Source organism: Gossypium hirsutum, chromosome A09 (genome assembly GCF_007990345.1).
Source record: "Gossypium hirsutum isolate 1008001.06 chromosome A09, Gossypium_hirsutum_v2.1, whole genome shotgun sequence".
Lineage (NCBI taxonomy): Eukaryota > Viridiplantae > Streptophyta > Magnoliopsida > Malvales > Malvaceae > Gossypium > Gossypium hirsutum.
The window spans coordinates 52,399,191-52,419,187 of NC_053432.1; the positions used below are offsets into that span (position 1 = coordinate 52,399,191).

At 37.7% G+C, this 19,997-nt stretch overlaps 1 protein-coding gene and 1 non-coding gene across 2 annotated transcripts; both read right to left on the minus strand.

Moving 5' to 3' along the window:
* Positions 1 to 826: 826 nt before the first annotated feature.
* On the minus strand, positions 827 to 933 carry LOC121206774 (small nucleolar RNA R71). Its single transcript, XR_005901946.1, has one exon. It is a non-coding gene; the product is annotated as a small nucleolar RNA R71 (small nucleolar RNA).
* A 17,766-nt stretch (positions 934 to 18,699) lies between these two features.
* LOC121206004 (uncharacterized mitochondrial protein AtMg00860-like) lies at positions 18,700 to 19,263 on the minus strand. The gene is made up of 2 exons (XM_041076157.1): positions 19,224 to 19,263; positions 18,700 to 19,106 (listed from the first exon to the last, which is right to left on the minus strand). Exons 1-2 carry the CDS (start codon positions 19,261 to 19,263, stop codon positions 18,700 to 18,702), a joined length of 447 nt encoding a protein of 148 aa, XP_040932091.1.
* Between the last annotated feature and the right edge of the window lie 734 nt (positions 19,264 to 19,997).

The window sequence follows — 19,997 nt, forward strand, 5'->3', positions numbered from 1 at the left end:
TTATTTACCAAATTGTTAATAAAATTTTACAAATTAAGTGACTTAGCACAAATGAAATCCCTGTGGAGATGATAACTCGATGCTTACTTATTACTTGATAATGAATTGTACACTTGCACAAATCTACGCGTTACAAGTTTTTGGCGCTGTTGTCGAGGATTGTTAACTGTTGCCATAGTCATTTCTTTCGTGAAATTATTTATTTTCAATTTGATTTATTTCTAACATTACTAACTTATTCTTTTTAATTTTTCGATTCTCTTTTCAGGTGTTTATGAGCATAGATTGAATTATCAATTTACTCATTATAGACCCTGAAATTGAGCGAACTTTTAGAAAAAGAAGACGTGAACAAACAGCTCAAAGACAAGTCGAGATAGACCTTGGAAATCAGAATCAAGACCAAGGTAATGAAGCCAATCATGTACGAAATCATATCATCATTGCCGATGATAGGGATCGATGCATCAGACAATATGCTATGCCACTTTTCAGTAAGTTAAACCCAGGAATTAGAAGGCCAGATATTAAGGCAACCCAATTTCAATTGAAACCAGTGATGTTTCAAATGCTCCAAACGGTGGGCCAATTCAGTGGTATGCCCACAAAAGATCCACATCTCCACCTTCGATTGTTTTTGGAGGTGAGTGATTCATTCAAGATAGCCGGTGTGACTGAAGACGCACTAAAGTTGAAGTTGTTTTCGTACTCATTGCGAGATCGAGCACGGGCATGGCTCAATTCATTGCCACCAAGTTCCATATCTACATGGAAAGAATTGGTAGAGAGATTTTTGGTTAAGTATTTCTCGCCTAGCAAAAACGCTAAGTTGAGGAGCGAGATCACAACTTTCCAAGAATTGGATGATGAGTCTTTGTATAAGGCTTGAGAGTGATTCAAGGAGTTACTTTGTAAGTGTCCTCATCATGGGATTCCTCGTTGTATCCAGTTGGAGACATTCTATAATGGACTCAAAGCACAAACAAGGTTGATGGTAGATGCTTCTGCGAATGGAGCAATATTGTTTAAGTCTTATAATGAGGCTTATGAGATCATCGAGAGGATCGCGAGTAATAATTATGAATGGCCAACAAATCGAATAGCTTCAAGAAGATGTGTAGCAATAGTTCATAAAGTTGATGCCCTCACTTTGTTAACAGCTCAGGTATCATCTATTCCTTCTATGTTAAAATAGTTTACCACTAATAGTGCTAATAATTTTGTAGCTCAGCCACCAAGTCCATTTGAAGTAATTTCCTATGTGTACTGTGGGGAAGGTCATTCTTTTGAGAATTGTCCATCAAATCTTGAGTCAGTGTACTATGTGGGGAACCAATATCAAAATAAGAGTGGACAAGGACCCTTTTCCAACTTCTATAATCCTTCATGGCGTAATTATCCTAACTTTTCTTGGAGCAACCAAGGAAATGGACTAAACCACAACTTATTGCAGTATAGACCCAACCAATCTCAAGGGTTTAATAAGCAAGCTTCAAAACCACCTCAAGCTGAAGCATCAAACAATTTGGAGAATTTGTTGAAAGTGTACATGGTAAAGAACAATGCCTTGATCCAAAGCCAACCAGCCACACTAAAAAATTTGGAAAACCAAATGGGTCGGTTAGCTACAGAGCTTCATAATAGACCGCAAGGAACCTTGCTGGGTGATATCAAGAATCTAAGAAATTTGGGTAAAGAACATATCAAGACAGTGACATCGTGAAGTGGTAAAATTCTGGAACCTCGATATATTGATGTCGAAGATAAGCCCGTTGAGAAGAATCAACCAGCTGTTGAAGTTTCTAGACCAAAGGAATCAAAATCTGCAAAGACTGACAAGGAAAATCCTAACTTAGTGAATTCAAATACTTTAACATCTTCTTTGGATACAAATTTACCTACTCAGAAAAGTTATCCGTTCAACTAAAAGTTCCATCATCTCTATATCCACAAAGTTTGCAACCACACAAGTAGAAACAAGTGGTGCAATTCAAGAAGTTTTTGGATGTTCTGAAGTAATTACACATCAATATTCCATTGGTGGAGGCTTTAAAACAAATGCCAAATTATGTGAAGTTTATGAAGGATATACTGTCCAAGAAGAACCGACTTAGTGAGTATGAGACTGTTGCTTTGATAAAGGAGTGCAGTGCGTTCCTGCAAAACAAACTGCCACCAAAATTGAAAGACCTAGGAAGCATTACAATACCCTGTAACATTGGTGAATCTTACTCTGGCAAAGCTTTGTATGATTTAGGAGGAAGTATCAACTTGATGCCTAAGTCTATTTTCAAGATGTTAGGGATAGGTGAAGTAAGACCTACAACTGTGTCACTTCAGCTAGCAGATCGATTTTTAGCAAATCCAGAGGGAAAGCTTGAGGATGTTTTGATAAGAGTCGATAAATTTATTTTTCCTGCTGATTTCATTGTCTTAGATTTTGAAGCAAATAAGGAAGTGTTGATCATCCATGGGAGACCTTTCTTAGCCATCTGAAGAACATTAATTGATGTGCAGAAAGGTGAACTCACCATGCAAATTCAAGACGATCAGGTAACCTTTAACGTTCTTAAAGCGATGAAATTTCCTGATCCTGCAGAAGAGTATTCAGTTATGGAAGAGATAGAAACCTTGGTTTCTATGGAAAGAAATTTTAAAGAAGATCTATTGGAGAAAGCATTAGATCTTAACCCTTTGGAAGATGAATAATATGAAGAAAAAATGGTTTTTATGGAAGCTAATCCAAGAAATTTTATTCAATCCACACGGTTTGAACTGTTGGAGTTGGAAGTTAGAGAATTTGTGTAACCCAAGTTGTCAGTCGAAGAACCACCTAAACTTGAACTAAAGGTACTTCCTTCCCATTTGAAATATATTTATTTAGGTGACTGTTCTACTTTGCCTGTGATTATTTCAGCAGAATTGACGAAAGATCAAGAGGAGCAACTAATTACTGTTCTAAAGAAATTTAAGAAAGTAATTGGTTAGACCATAGTTGATATTCGAGGTAGAAGCCCTTCTTTTTTGCGTGCATAAAATTATTTTAGAAGAAGGTGAAAGAGCTCGAATTGATGGGTAAATGAGACTCAATCCTATTATGAAAGAAGTTGTGAGAAAGGAAGTGGTCAAATGGTTAGATGCAGGAATCATCTATCCTATTTTAGATAGTTCATGGGTAAGTCCAGTACAGTGTGTGCCGAAGAAAGGTGGAATCATGATTGTTGAAAATAAGAGTAACAAGTTAATTCCAACGAGAACTGTTACTGGTTGGAGAATTTGTATTGATTACAGAAAATTGAACAAAGCCACTAGGAATGACCATTTTTCGTTGCCTTTTATGGATCAGATGTTAGATCAACAGGCAGGTAATGAATTCTATTATTTTTTAGATTGCTATTCGGGATATAACTAAATAGTTGTAGCCCCGAAAGACCAACATAAAACAACCTTTACTTTTTCATATGGTACGTTTGTCTTTAGGCAAATGCATTTTGTTTTATGCAATGCACCTGCAACCTTTCAACGATGCATGATGGCAATATTCACTGATATGGTTGAAAGTTTTGTTTAGGTTTTCATGGATGATTTTTATATTTTTGGTAACACTTATGATATATGTTTGAGTAATTTGGCTAAGGTACTGAAGAGATGTGAATAGACGAATCTTGCACTTAACTAGGAAAAATGCCATTTTATGGTCAAGGAAAGGATTGTCTTAGGACATAAAATCTCAAAAAGAGGAATCGAAGTCGATAAAGAAAAGGTGAAAGTAATTGAAAGATTACCGGCCCCAATGAATGTGAAAGGAGTCAGAAGTTTCTTAGGCCATGCCGATTTTTACTGAAGGTTTATCAAAGATTTCTCAAAAATTTCTAAATCGTTGTGTTTGTTGTTAGAGAAAGATACAGTGTTTGATTTCAAAAAAACATGTTTGGAAGCTTTTGAAGATCTAAAAAAAGGGTTAATCTCAGCCCCAATAATCGTGACACCTAATTGGAACTCACTTTTTGAGTTGATGTGGGATGCAAGTGATTATGCTGTTGGAGCTGTGATGGGTCAAAGAAGAAACAAAGTGTTTCACCCTATTTACTATGCAAGTAGAACTTTGACAGGAGCCCAACTCAATTATACGGTAATCGAAAAGGAACTCTTTGCAATAGTTTTTGCTTTTGAAAAATTTCGCTCATATCTTATAGCTACCAAAGTTACAGTATTTGCTGACCATGCGGTCATTAAATACTTACTCACGAAGAAAGATGCAAAACTGAGGCTAATTCATTGGATACTATTACTTCAAGAATTTTACCTTGAGATCCAAGATAGAAAAGGTGTCAAAAATCAAATAGCTGATCATTTGTTGAGGTTGGAACAAGATGAGGTAACTCAATCATGTGTGCCTATCAACGAGAATTTCCTAGATGAGCACTTATTTGAGGTAAATCGAATTCATGAAACACCTTGGTTTGCTGATTTTGCCAATTCTCTTGCATGTGGAATAATTCCTCAAGAAATGACATACCAAAAAAGGAAAAAGTTCCTTCATGATAGTCGATATTATTTTTGGGAGGATCTATTTTTGTTTAAACAGCGTGCATATAATATAATCAGAAAGTGTGTAGCTGAAAGTGAGATTGCTAAGATCTTGTATCATTGCCATTCATCTCCAAGTGGGGGACACTTTGGTGGTTCATGTACTGCAGCAAAGATTTTGCAAGCAGGTTTCTTTTGGCCTACACTATTTAAAGATGCTTATGCTTACGTGAAGAACTGTGATAAATGCCAAAGGACTAAAAATATATCAAGGAGGAATGAGATGCCCTTGACAAACATTTTAGAGATTGAATTATTCGACGTATGGGGCATTGACTTCTTAGGCCCGTTTTCTTCATCATATGGGAACAAATACATCTTAGTTGCTGTAGACTATGTATCCAAGTGTGTTGAAGCTCAAGCATACCCTACAAGTGATACTAAGGTAGTCATGCAATTCCTACATAAACATGTGTTTACACATTTGGGATACCAAGAGCTATTATTAGTGATGAAGGTTCTCACTTTATGAACAAATGGCTTATGTGGTTGCTTGAAAAATATGATGTGAAGCACAAGATTGCTACTGCCTATCAATCCCAGTCCAATGGGCAAGTTGAGAGAGTGAACCGTGAAATCAAAGGTATCTTTCAAAAGGTAGTAGAAAAGATTGGTCTTGAAGGCTCGATGATGCATTATAGGCCTATTGAAAAATATTTAAAACACTGTTAGGAATGACTCCTTATCGGTTAGTCTTTGGAAAAGCATGTCATTTGCCATTAGAGTTGGAGAATAAAGCTCACTAGGCTTTGAAGCAATGAACTTTGATCTTAAGCAAGCTGGTGAAAGAAGAATGTTACAACTAGATGAGTTAGAGCGTTGAGGTTGTTTTCTCATGAGAATACCAAAATGTGTAAAGAAAGATCAAAGAGATGGCATCATAGTCATATGCAAACTCGCGAGTTTAAAGAAGGTCAAAAGGTTTTATTGTTTAATTCAAGGTTAAAGTTATTTCCTAGGAAGCTTAAATCTCGATGGAAAGGACCTTATACCATATACCGAGTTTATCCTTATGGAGCTATTGAATTATACGACAATTATAGAGGTACATTTAAAGTTAATGGTCAACATCTCAAGCATTACTTGGATAGTGAAGTTGAGCGAGTTGGATCCTCGTTCAAATTAACAGACCCTTGATTTTTGATGAACTCATTTTGTAAATAAATAAATAATTAGAACTTATTTTCTTAGCTTATTACATTTAATTAATTCTGTCTAAGGAGATTGGAACTTAAGCGGGACCGCTGTGACCCCTCCAACCTTTCCTGGGAATTAATTTAATGTAATTTGTTAAGAATAAATTTTCTAATTAAGATTTAAAATTTTTAAGTTTCATTTGTTTTGTTTAAATTTTAAAAGGGGGTCAAATTTGGCCCAAGTACTAATTAGTTTTTTTCTTGAGACAAGACAATTTGAGTTTGAGGCCCAAGATAGCAAAAAATGAGGGAAAAATCCATACCTTGCCACCACTCATATTGCTTTCCGCCCAAGTAACCCTAATGTAGCTAAATTTTTGCTACATGTTGCCCTAATTTTTCCTATATAAACCTCTCTTCATTCTAATATTTTTCATATTGCTCAAAGGAATTTGCTTACACCCTAAAAATCCTTAAATCTCCCTTTTATGCTGTCAACCTCAAATCTCGAAAGAAACCCTAAATCTCTTCCCTTTTGCCAAAATCACCTATTGCCGCCGTAAGAAGATTGCCGAAGTGCCAACTTTGCTGCCTCACATCGTTGTTGTCTCCGTTGTACACCGCTGTTTCTATCACACGCTGTCATTGCCACCACACCACACAATTTTTTTCGTAGCAAGTTCTACCCACTTGCCAGTTTCTCTTCATCCTAGTAAGCAAAAACTTTGCCGAATTTTCGGGAAAGGATACCATGTCTCACAAAAGAACTAGATTATCAAAGACTACTCCTGAAAACCTGATTTTGATTGATGAAGAAGTGAAAGAGAGATTTGATTCAATTTTCAAGCATCAACCTATGATACTGGAAAAAGGCTTTAACTTTAAGAGTAATGATTTGATGGTTGTTCCTGTGCCAATGAAAAAGATAATCAATGTTCTCAAGTGGGAACGATTTTGTGATGCCCCTTCAGTTCCCGATGATGAACTAGTTCAAGAATTCTATGCAAGTTTGACGACACAAGATACTACTGAAGTCATCGTTCGAAAGAAAAAGGTACCTCTTACTTCTAAGTCCATCAATGATTTGTTTAACTTACCTGATGTTGAAAAAGATGAGTACTACCCTATGATGAACCATATTAATTGGGATTTTCTTCAACAAGTGCTTAATGTTGTGAAAAATCTGGGATCCCAATGGATTATAAGAAAGTATGGGAGCCATTCTTACCGAAGGGAATACCTAAAACCAATAGGAAATGTGTGGTTTTATTTTGTTCGCTACAGTTTTATGCTTATCTCATATAGTTTCACCATCTCGATAGAAAGGATGCTCTTGTTATATGCAATCTTGACAAAAACTTCCACCAATGTTGGGAAAATTATCATCAAGGAAAATAATGATTGTGCTAAAAAGGAGGCAGGAATTGCTTCTTTCCCATCATTAATCACTTCACTTTGCTTAAGGTACTGTCTTAAAACACAAGCAAATCTGATGGGGTGTAACGCCCTGTACCCGAGACCATTGCCGGAGTCGAACACGAGGTGTTAACGGACTTAATTCATTTACTTACACAGTTCATTTTAAAATTTCCAGACAAGCTGGCTAACTGCATCATAGTAACTTCAAAAATCATATCTCGAGTTCCAAAACTCGAAAACTGATTCCGTAAATTTTTCCTGAAACTAGACTCATATTTACATCTAAAAATTGTTTTCTAGAATTTTTGGTTGAGCCAATTAGTACAGTTTATTAGTTAAAGTCTCCCCCGTTTCAGGGTTCGACTACTCTGACCTTCATGCATTACGACTTAGATATTTCCCTGTACAGAACTTCAATACTTATGCCGTTTGTTTCTACTAAAACTAGACTCAAAAAGGAATCTACAAATATAAAGTATGACTTCTAATTGTGTCTGGTTGATTTATGGTAAATTTTCAAAATCAGAATAGGGGATCCAGAAAACGCTCTGGCCCTGTTTCACGAAAACTTAAACATCTCATAAAATACGGCTCATATAGTCGTTTCGTTTCTTTCATATGAAAATAGACTCATCAATATTCGATTACATAATTTATTCACTATTTAATTACATTCCTACTATTTTTAGTAATTTTTCCAACTTACATCACTGCTGCTGTTAGCATCTATTTTAAGGTAAATTTTACCTATTTCATAATTTTCCATGAATCAAATAGCAAATAGACATACATTATTATCAAGGGTAATCCCGATTAGCCATGACGTATGTAGCACCAATAGGACCATGATTGGCCATTCCAATGGCTAGTCATTACCAAACATTTCCACACCACTTAATAACCATATCACAAGATCATAATGTTATACTTCGAAATATACGAGCCATTTTCACATGGCTATACGAATACACATTACCAAAGGGTACTTAATTAACAACAAGGGTCAGCCCTATACATGCCATTTTCAAAATTGAACTAAAAGAGTACAAAAAAGTGGCTTAGATAGTGTGGATGACTTCGACTTTGACACTCCCGAGTCCGATAGCTGACGAACAAAATCTATAAAACAGAGAATCAAAGTAACAGAGTAAGCATTTTGATGCTTAGTAAGTTCAAGTAATGAAATTATTTACGACTAAAGTATAGCATTCATATGACTAAATGAATAGTTGCATATATGCATATTCCCAAAATCATACTTACTTCACACCTCAACCGGTATATTCATACACAGGGGATCAAACCTAACTAAAGGCAGGAAGTTGTTAATCAATAGAGCGCATACAATCTAAAAAGGAATTAACTTTTCCGATGCATATACGAAACATACCTTATCGTTTGGATTTTATGAGCGTATTAATTGAAATTATTATAGCAAGATCGCTCTTTTCCAAACCCAAGTACCTTCGGGATTTAGCTGGATATAGCAACTCGCACAAATGCCTTCGGGTCTTAGCCCGGATATAGTCACTAGCACAAAAGCCTTCGGGACTTAGCCCGAATATAGCAACTCGCACAAACGCCTTCGGGACTTAGCCCGGATATAGTCAATAGCACAACTACCTTCGGGACTTAGCCCGGATATGGTCACTAGCACCATGCCTTCGGGACTTAGCCCGGATAACATCCGAATAATCATGCACATATATCGATAAATCATGACACATCCATATTTCATTTTCATTACTAAAGCTCAAACACAAGACACTTATCAAACCTTACCAATTTCGGCTCAATAGCCACATACAAAGAGCATGATTTCGAGTGGCTTTCTAACATGATCTCTATACACATTCAGCTACCCGTCATAAGTATAAACTAATCACCTCAATATATAATTCAAGTGGAATCATTATATCTCCGTTTATTCATTATGCTTATATGTCATGACTTAATCAAATCATAAACTAAGTTTCATTACTCGAAGACTTACCTCAGATATTTGGTACAGTTGCGGAGTGGCTACTCGGTTACTTTCTCTTTTCCCTTATCTGAAATTGCCCCCTATGCTCTTGAGCTTAAGTTCAACAAATTTTAACTAGTCATTAATCGACTATTCAAGTATTACTTTCAGAATATAATACATATGGACTCGACTTTCACACATATAGATTATAGTAAGCTTTATAAAAATCAATAAATAATTCATTAGCAAATTTTCATTAATGTTTACAATATACTTACAATTTCCCTATAAGCTGACTTCCTAAGCAACAGTCACTAAGGTTTTTTATAACTGGAGCTACAAAACTCCAAATCAATTACCGTAAATTTTTTTTGATAGAAGACTCATTTATCTATTATCCATAAAATTTTCAAAATTTTTAGTTTAGCCCAACAATACCATATTTTTCTTAAAGTTCACCTTGTTTCACTGTTTGACTAAACTGACTACTCTTTACTACGAATCAAATTTCTCATTGTACAGAATTCAAAATATGTTATCGTTTATTTCATTTGAAACTAGACTCATTAAGGAGTCTAAGCATATAAATTTTATCTTAGGGCCATTTTTGTACAATTTATACTGATTTTATAAAAACAGAACAGGGAATCTAGTAGTCATTTTGACTCAGCCCCACAATACTTCAAATATCTCAAGATTGGTAACTCTTTTGTTTTTATAGTTTCTTTTGTAAGAAACTAGACTCTTCAAGATTTAATGACATAATTTATTCAGCTTCTAACTAAACTCCTACAAATTATGGCGATTTTCCAAAATCACCCTACTGCTGCTGTCCCCTAGCAGATTATTACCAAATCACTCTCCATTCCATCAATTCAAAACACATACATTACCCAACATCATTTTAAATTTGCTATTTCCTACTCTTCAAATTATCAATTACAAGGTGATTTACATCTATATATTGAACCAAACTTGCTAGCACACAAAATTCCTTGACCGAATGTTATAAACCCGAGCCACACATATTGTTCATTTAGACCCTTCAATGGTCACATTCGGCACCTCCCTATGAACAAACCAATTTCAACCTTCAAGAAAAGAAAAGAAATATATGTACTAAGAGCTTCAAACTACTTGGCCGAATATCAAACCTCCAAACAACCAAAACTTAATCCATGGAATGAATAGAACTTGTACTAATCACCTTATTTATACATAAATTTTCAAGGATTTCAAAGTACTTACCTCTTCCTAAACATCAACCAAGCTGAACATGAAATAAGAGAATTCTTTTCTTCTCCCACCCTCAAGTCACGGCAAAGGAGGAACAAGGATGAAACGACTTTGGTTTCTCCTCCCACTCACCTCATGTTTTATTATTCTAAATTCATTATTTTATTTTGTAAACTAAAAGTGTTAATAGAAAAATACATATTATCATCAATAACCCATACCATGACTGGCCACTACTTATTATAAATGGAAATTTGACATGCAAACCTATCACATTTCAGAAGTGTCACACATAAGTCCTATTAACTAAATTCACAGGCAATCGACTAAATTGAAGCTTAAAACTTTCACACATTCATATTCACATATTTTAGACAATAAATATCATATTCAAATACTTTGGTGACTCAGTTTAGCGGTCCCGAAACCACTTTTCGACTAGGGTCAATTTAGGGCTGTCACAACTCTCCCCCACATAGAAATTTTTGTCCCCGAAAATCTTACCGGTAAATAGGTTTGGGTATCATTCTTTCATAGAGTTCTCGGTTTCCCAAGTAGCTTCTTTGATCCCATGTTTGAGCCATAACAGCTTTACTAACGGAACCTTTTTGTTTCGCAACTCTTTCACTTCACGAGCTAGGATACGAATCGGTTCTTCTTCATAACTCATATCAGATTGAATTTCGACCTCGGAGGGATTAATTATGTGCGAAGGATCAGATCTGTAACGTCGAAGCATCGAAACATGAAAAATGTTGTGAATCTTTTCGAGATCAGGGGGTAAATCAATCTATATGCCACTGGACCAACTCGTTCGAATATTTCATACGGCCCTATGAACATCGGACTCAGTTTGCCCTTACAGCCAAATCTGAGTATCTTTTTCGAAGGTGAAACTTTAAGAAACACTTTGTCTCCCACCTGATACTCAATATCTCTTCGTTTTAAATCCGCGTCTTTCTTACTTGCCGACAATGGCAACCCAGATACAAAATCCATCGTGACTCGATCCCATTTCCATTCAGGTATCATGATCGGCTGAAGTAAACCTGTAGGCACTTGATGTTCCGCTTTCACTTGTTGACATATTAAACACTTCGAAACAAAATCAGAAATGTCTCATTTCATACCATGCCACCAAAACTGACGTCTCAGATCGTTGTACATTTTCGTACTCCCCAAGTGAATTGACATTCGGCTACAACGAGCTTCGTTCAGAATTGTCGAAATAAGTTCTGAATTTCTTGGAACACACAAACGACTTCTGAACCTCAAACAATCATCATCATCAATTTGAAACTCTGATTCCTTATTCGAAACACATTCAGCCCGTTTTGCAACTAATTCATCATCGACTTTCTGAGCTTCACGAATTTGATGAATCAACAATAGTTTGGCCTTTATTTCTGCTACTAACACATTATCGGATAGAACCGACAAATGTACATTTATCGCTCATAAAGCAAACAGTGATTTACGACTTAAGGCATCCGTAACCACATTAGCCTTTCCCGGGTGATAGTCAATGACAAGCTTATAATCTTTTAACAACTCGAGCCAACGTCTTTGTCGCATATTCAAATCTCTTTGAGTCATCAAATATTTGAGACTTTTGTGATCCAAAAATACATGGCACTTCTCACCAAATAAGTAGTGTCTCCATATTTTCAAAGCGAATACGATGGCAGCTAATTCAAGATCAAGGGTTGGATAATATTTCTCATGTGGCTTCAATTGCCTCGACGCATACGCGACAACTCGACCTTCTTGCATCAATACACAACCCAACCTAAGTAAGGATGCGTCACTGTAAATGACAAACTCTTTGCCTGATTCAGGCTGCACTAGCACTGGAGCTTCAGTTAAGTAAGTTTTTAGTTGATCGAAACTTTTCTGACATTTTTCTGACCATTCAAACTTAACATCTTTCTGAAGTAGCTTCGTCATTGGTGTGGCTATCATTGAGAAACCCTTTACAAACCATCTGTAGTAACCGGCAAGTCCCAAAAAGCTCCGAACCTCAGTAATATTTCTCGGGGGCTTCCAGTTAAGTATGGCTGAAATTTTGCTCGGATCAACTCGAATACCCGATGCAGATACCACATGACCCAAGAAGCTAACCTCTCTTAACCAGAACTCACACTTACTGAACTTAGCATATAACTGCTTATCCCGTAAAATCTGCAACACTAATCCCAGGTGTTCAGCATGATCGGTTTCATTTCTCGAATAGACCAAAATATCATCGATAAACACAACTACAAACTGATCCAAAAACGGTCTGAAGATCCGATTCATCAAATCCATAAATATCGCAGGGGCATTAGTGAGCCCAAACGGCATCACTAAGAACTCGTAGTGACCGTATCTCGTTCTGAAAGTAGTTTTGGGTATATACGAATCCCGAATTCGCAACTGATAATAGCTCGATCTCAAATCTATCTTTGAAAATATTGAGGCTTCCTTTAGTTGATCAAACAAATCATCAATACGCGGTAATGGATATTTATTCTTTATTGTCACTTTATTCAGCTGACGATAGTCGATGCACAACCTCATGGTTCCGTCCTTCTTTTTCACAAACAATACTGGTGCACCCCAAGGTGAGAAACTTGGTCGAGCGAAACCTCTATCCGTCAACTCTTGCAACTGAGCTTTCAATTCCTTTAATTCCTTTGGTGCCATACGATACGGAGCTATCGAAATCGGTGTAGTCCCAGGTACAAGTTTGATGCCAAACTCTACCTCCCGAACAGCTGGTAACCCTGGTAATTCTTCGAGAAAAACATCCGGATATCACAAACCACTGGTACCGACTCAAGTTTCTTTCCTGATTCTTCTTTATCAAGTACGTATGCAAGATATGCTTCACACCCCTTTCTCACATATTTTTGAGCTAACATCGAGGATATTATTGTTGGCAATCCATTCAAGACAGTAGACTCAACTCGGATTATCTCATTATTTGTACACTTCAAATCAATAGTCTTGCTTTTGCAATTCACAACCGCATCATGCACAGTTAACCAATCCAAACCGAGAATAACATCAAATTCATCAAACGGTAAAAGCATCAAGTCCACCAGAAAACAGGAACCTCGAATTACTAAGGGACATTTCTTACACACCTTATCAACAAGCACATAATGACCCAAGGGATTCGACACTCTAATAATGAACTCAGTAGACTCAACAGGTAAAGTCTTACTGGATACTAAAGTCTCACATATATAAGAATGAGTAGAACCAGGGTCAATCAACGCAATCACATTAGTATCAAAGAGAGTGAAAGTACCAGTAATAACATCTGGCGAAGAAGCATCCTCGCTTGCACGTATAGCATAAGCTCTAGCAGGAGCAAGAGCCTCAGATCTGGTAGTAACATCTCTAGATCCTCTCTGACCGCCACTAGCATTCCCCGTATTTTTAGATAGTCTACCTCGAGCAGTAGTAGCACTCAGTTTCCCACTCTGATTTACATTATGTTCAGATAATCTCGGGCAATCTTTAATAAAGTGGTCAGCTGATCCACACTTATAACAGGAGCGGTCATGGAATCTACAACTCCCTGAATGCCATTTACCATAATACTGGCACTCTGTCCTGTCCCGACAATCATTTCTAACAGTGGCAACCGAAGTGACTCGTGTACTCACAGGGGGTCGATCACGATCCCGTCTAGAAAAGCCTGAAGTGTCTTTAGATCGGCCTAAATCATCTCTAAATTTATTCGATGACTGTTGAAAGGGCTTCCCCGAAGATCTCTTACGAAACTCCTTTGCTCCCATATCAGCTTTTCTTTTCTCCTTACTGAGCTCTTCGGCTTTGCAAGCTCGCTCGACAAGTACCACAAATTCTCTGATTTCTAAAATGCCAACACACAGTTTTATATCTTCGTTCAGTCGATCTTCAAAATGTTTGCACATTACGGCTTTTGAGGAAATGCATTCTCAAGCGTACCGGCTAAGCCTTACAAACTTTCGTTCATAATCAGTAACCGACATGGAACCTTGTTTAAGTTCAAGAAATTCTTTCCGTTTTTGATCAATGAATCTCTGGCTGATATTCTTTTTTCGAAACTCGGTTTGGAAAAACTCTCAAGTTACTTGCTCTCTGGGCACAACAGAAATCAACGTATTCCATCAATAATAGGCAGAATCTCGTAGCAAGGAGATAGTACACTTAAGGCATTCATCGAGTGTGCAAGATAGTTCATCAAGTACCCGAATAGTTTTGTCCAACCAAAATTTAGCTTGCTCGGCATCATCACTGTCTGTAGCCTTAAATTCAGTAGCCCCATGTTTTTGGATTCTGTCAACTGGGGGCTTATTTAACCTTATCTGGTCAGTTACTGGAGGTATCGCAGGTGCAAGGGTTGTATTGGTCGGGAATGGGGGTTGTGGAACAGCCGTATTAGTTCGAATGTACTGATTGAACCACTCATTCATTACGCTATAAAAAGCCTGTCTAGCTTCATCATTCTGATTACTAGCAATAGGTTAAGAGTCCGCCGGCGCTGTCCCTTGCGCGGGAGCAGGCGCTACACTCTCAATATCATCAGCTACCGCTCGGTTGGGATCGAGATCCATTACTATAAGTAAACACATTTTTTAACTGTCAGAAATCACCACACTATCAATAAACACATAATGGCATGTATAGCTAAACCCGAACGTATTACGGTAGTCCTAGAATCGACTAAACCGTAGCTCTGATACCAATAAAATTGTAACGCCTCATACCCGAGACCGTTGTCGGAGTCGAACACGAGGTGTTAACGGACTTAATTCATTTACTTACACAATTCATTTTAAAATTACTAGACAAGCTAGCTAACTGCATCACAATTACTTTAAAAATCATATCTCGAGTTCCAATACTCGAAAACCGATTCCGTAAATTTTTCCTGAAACTAGACTTATGTTTCCATCTACAAATTATTTTTCTAGAATTTTTGGTCGAGCCAATTAGTACAGTTTATTAGTTAAAGTCTCCCCTGTTTCAGGGTTTGACTACTCTGACCTTCATGCATTACGACTTAGATATCTCCCTGTACAGACCTTCAATACTTACGCCATTTGTTTCTAATGAAACTAGACTCAAAATGGAATCTATACATATAAAGCATGACTTCTAATTATCTCTGGTTCATTTTTGGTAAATTTTCAAAATCAGAACAGGGGATCCAGAAAACGCTCTGGCCCTGTTTCACAAAAACTTAAACATCTCATAAAATGCGGCTCATATGATCATTTCGTTTCTTTCATATGAAAATAGACTCATCAAGATTCGATTACATAATTTATTCACTATTTAATTCCATTCCTACTATTTTTAGTGATTTTTCCAACTTACATCACTGCTGCTGTCAGCATCTATTTTAAGGTAAATTTTACCTATTTCATAATTTTCCATGAATCAAATAGCAAATAGACATACATTATTATCAAGGGTAATCCCAATTAGCCATGATGTACGTAGCACCAATAGGACCATGATTGGTCATTCCAATGGCTAGTCATTACCAAACATTTCCACACTACTTAATAACCATATCACAAGACCATAATGTTATACTTCGAAATATACGAGCCATTTTCGCATGGCTATACGAATACACATTACCAAAGGGTACTTAATTAACAACAAGGGTCAGCCCTATACATGCCATTTTCAAAATTGAACTAAAAGAGTACCAAAAAGTGGCTTAGATAGTGTGGATGACTTCGACTTTGACATTCCCGAGTCCGATAGCTGACGAACAAAATCTATAAAACAGAGAATCAAAGTAACAGAGTAAGCATTTTGATGCTTAGTAAGTTCAAGTAATGAAATTATTTACGACTAAAGTATAGCGTTCATATGACTAAATGAATAGTTGCATATACGCATATTCCCAAAATCATACTTACTTAAGCCCTCAACCAGTATATTCATACACAGGGGATCAAACCTAACTAAAGGCCGGAAGTTGTTAATCAATAGAGCGCATACAATCTAAAAAGGAATTAACTTTTCCGATGCATATACGAAACATACCTTATCGTTTGGATTTTATGAGCGTATTAATTGAAATTATTATAGCAAGATCGCTCATTTCCAAACCCAAGTACCTTCGGGATTTAGCCGGATATAGCAACTCGCACAAATGCCTTCGGGTCTTAGCCCGGATATAGTCACAGCACAAAAGCTTCGGGACTTAGCCCGGATATAACAACTCGCACAAACGCCTTCGGGACTTAGCCCGGATATAGTCAATAGCACAACTGCCTTCGGGACTTAGCCCGGATATGGTCACTAGCACCATGCCTTCGGGACTTAGCCGGGACATAGTTGTATCATTTCCTTGCACAATTAACTACTTATATACAACCTCCCTACGGACCCATACTCAAGGCCCAATATTTCTAGGCCCGAATTTAGGGCGTTACAACTCTAGCCCCCTTTAAGAAATTTTAGCCTCGAAATTTACCTGTTTAGAATAAGTGTGGGTATTGCTACTGCATCGCCTCCTCATGCTCCCACGTGGCTTCCTCTGAACCGTGATTACTCCAAAGCACTTTGACCAGTGGAATAGATTTCTTTCTTAATACCTTAACATCACGATCCAATATCTGCACCGGTTCCTCTTCGATAGTCAAATCAGGTCCAACTTCGATTTCCTCAACTAATACAATGTGCGAGGGATCAGAACGGTATCGCCTCAGCATTGAAACATGAAACACGTCATGACTCCTATCCAAATCTGGAGGCAACTCAAGTTGATACGCGACTAGTCCCACCTGCCTAAGCATTCGGTAAGGTCTAATAAACCTAGGGCTAAGCTTGGCTTTCCACCCAAACCTCAAAATTTTCTTCCATGATGAGACCTTGAGAAAGACATAATCCCCGCCAGCGTACTTGATCTCTTTACGCTTCAAGTTTGCATAAGACTTCTGCCTATCAGATGCTTCTTTTAACTAGTCTCGAATCAGTTTCACCTTATCTTTTGTATCAGAAATTAATTTTGACGCCAGAACTAGCCCCTCACCCAACTCAGTCCAACAGGTAGGAGTATGACACCTACGACCATAAAACGCCTCGAACGGTGCCATTTGAATACTAGGCTGTAGCTGTTGTTATAAGTAAACTCTGCCAACGACAAATAATCCTCCCAACTACCTCTGAAATCAATTATACAACCTCTTAACATGTCTTCCAGTATCTGAATCATCCTCTCTGACTGCCTATCCGTTTGAGGGTGGAACGCAGTATTAAAATCTAGCTTTGTACCCAAAGCCTAGTGTAACTTTTTCCAGAATCGAGATGTAAATCTAGGATCTCTGTCAGATATGATAGAAACCAGTACACCATGCAGTCTCACAATTTCTGCCACATACAACTTGGGCAATTTCTGTAACGAATAATCTGTACGGACAGGTATAAAATGGGTAGATTTATTCAATCGGTCCACAATCACCAATGTCGAATCCTTCCTAGTCGGCATTAAGGGTAGCCCACTTACAAAATCCATGGTTACCCTCTCCCACTTCCAGAATGGAATTTTAACTGGTTGTAGTAACCCAGAAGGTAATTGATGCTCAGCTTTAATTTGTTGGCATGTCAGGCACTTACTCATATACTCAATAACTTCGCGTTTCAACCCTGGCCACCAGTACAGCTTACGAAGATCTCGATATAACTTGTTTCCTCCAGGATGCATAGCATATGGACTACTATGCTCCTCTTTTAGTATAGACTACCTCAAATCAGAATCCCTCGGTATACATACTCATCCACGGAAGCATAATACTCCTTTCTCATTTAGCCCAAAATTCGTGGTCTCACCATTCTCAACTTGTCAAAAATGAGAAGCTAGCAACTCCTCTAGCATCTGTTTCTACTTAATTTGATCAATCCAAGTCGGTCTCACTTACAGTTCAGCTAACAAGCTACCATCATCGAACAGGCTGAGACGAGCAAACATTGCTCTCAAATCAGGTACAACCCTAGGACTTAGTACGTCAGCTACCACATTAGCTTTACCAGGGTGATACTCAATTGAACAATTGTAGTCCTTAAGCAACTCTATCCACCTTCTCTGCCTAAGATTCAACTCCTTTTGAGTGAGAAGATATTTGAGGCTTTTATGATCTGTGTAAATAATCACCTTTTCACCGTATAGTAATGTCTCCAAATCTTCAGTGCGAATACCACCGCAGCTAATTCCAAGTCATGAGTGGGGTAATTTGTCTCGTGAGGCTTGAGATAATAAGACACATAAGCAACCACCTTACCCTCTTGCATCAACACACAACCCAAGCCAATGTGCGATGCATCACTATAAACAGTAAATTCCTTCCCAGACTCTGGCTATATCAACATAGGGGCCTTAGTCAAAACATCCTTTAGTTTCTCAAAACTCTCTTGTTGCTTATCACTCCAATTAAATGATACCCCTCTACGTGGTAACTTAGTCAGAGGTGCAGAAATCAATGAAAATCCTTCAACAAAACGTCTGTAATACCCAACCAGACCCAGAAAGCTTCGAATCTCAGATATCGTCTTCGTTGGTTTCCAATCCACTACAGCTTCAATGTTCTGAGGATCCATCCTAATTCCCTTTACCAACACTACATGTCCCAGAAATGTCACTTCCCGCAGCCAGACTTCACACTTGCTGAACTTTGCATAAAGCTGCTTTTCCCTCAGAACTTGCAAAAAAATACAAAGATGTGCATCATGCTCCTTCTCGGTTCTTGAATACACCAAGATGTCATCTATAAACACAACTACGAATTGATCCAAATAAGACTAGAATCCTCGGTTCATTAGATCCATGAAAGCCGTTAGTGTATTCGTCAACCCAAACGGCATCACCAAGAACTAGTAATGACCATAACGAGTTCTACACGCAGTCTTATACATGTCAGCCATCTTAAACTTTAGCTGATGATACCCAGAATGAAGATATATATTAGAGAAAACTGTAGCTCCTCACAGCTGGTCAAACATATCATCTATCCTCGGTAAAGGGTACTTATTCTTGATAGTCAGCTTGTTCAATTGACGATAATCAATACACATGCGCATGGATCCATCCTTCTTCTTCACAAACAACACTGGTGCTCTCCACGAAGACATACCCACTGGAATAAATCCTCAATCCAATAGCTCTTGGATTTGAGCATTTAGCTTCACTAGCTCTTTCGGTGCCATCCTATAATGGGCAATGGACACTAGAGCTGTTCCAGGTTGGAGTTCAATACCAAATTCAACCTCACGATCTAGAGGCAATCCCAGAAGCTCTTGAGGAAATACATCCAAAAACTCTTTGACAGTTCTGACATCTCCCACAGAAAGACCTTTAGAATTGGAAATACTAACATATGCTAGGAATGCCTTGCAACCTTTGCGAACCAGCTTCTCGGCCCTTAACGCTGAAATCACATTAGACAAATAATCTATTCGCTCCCTATCACCGTCACCTCCTCATCCTCCATAGACTTCAACACCATGCGCTTAGTCCAATTTCGCACGGTGTTTCACTCGCCAATCCATGCCCAATATAAATCAAATTCCCCAAATAGCAGTTCCATCAAATTTGCCAAAAAGGCTACCCCTTGGACTTCGAAGGGCACATCTCTAAACAACTTACTCACCCCAATCGA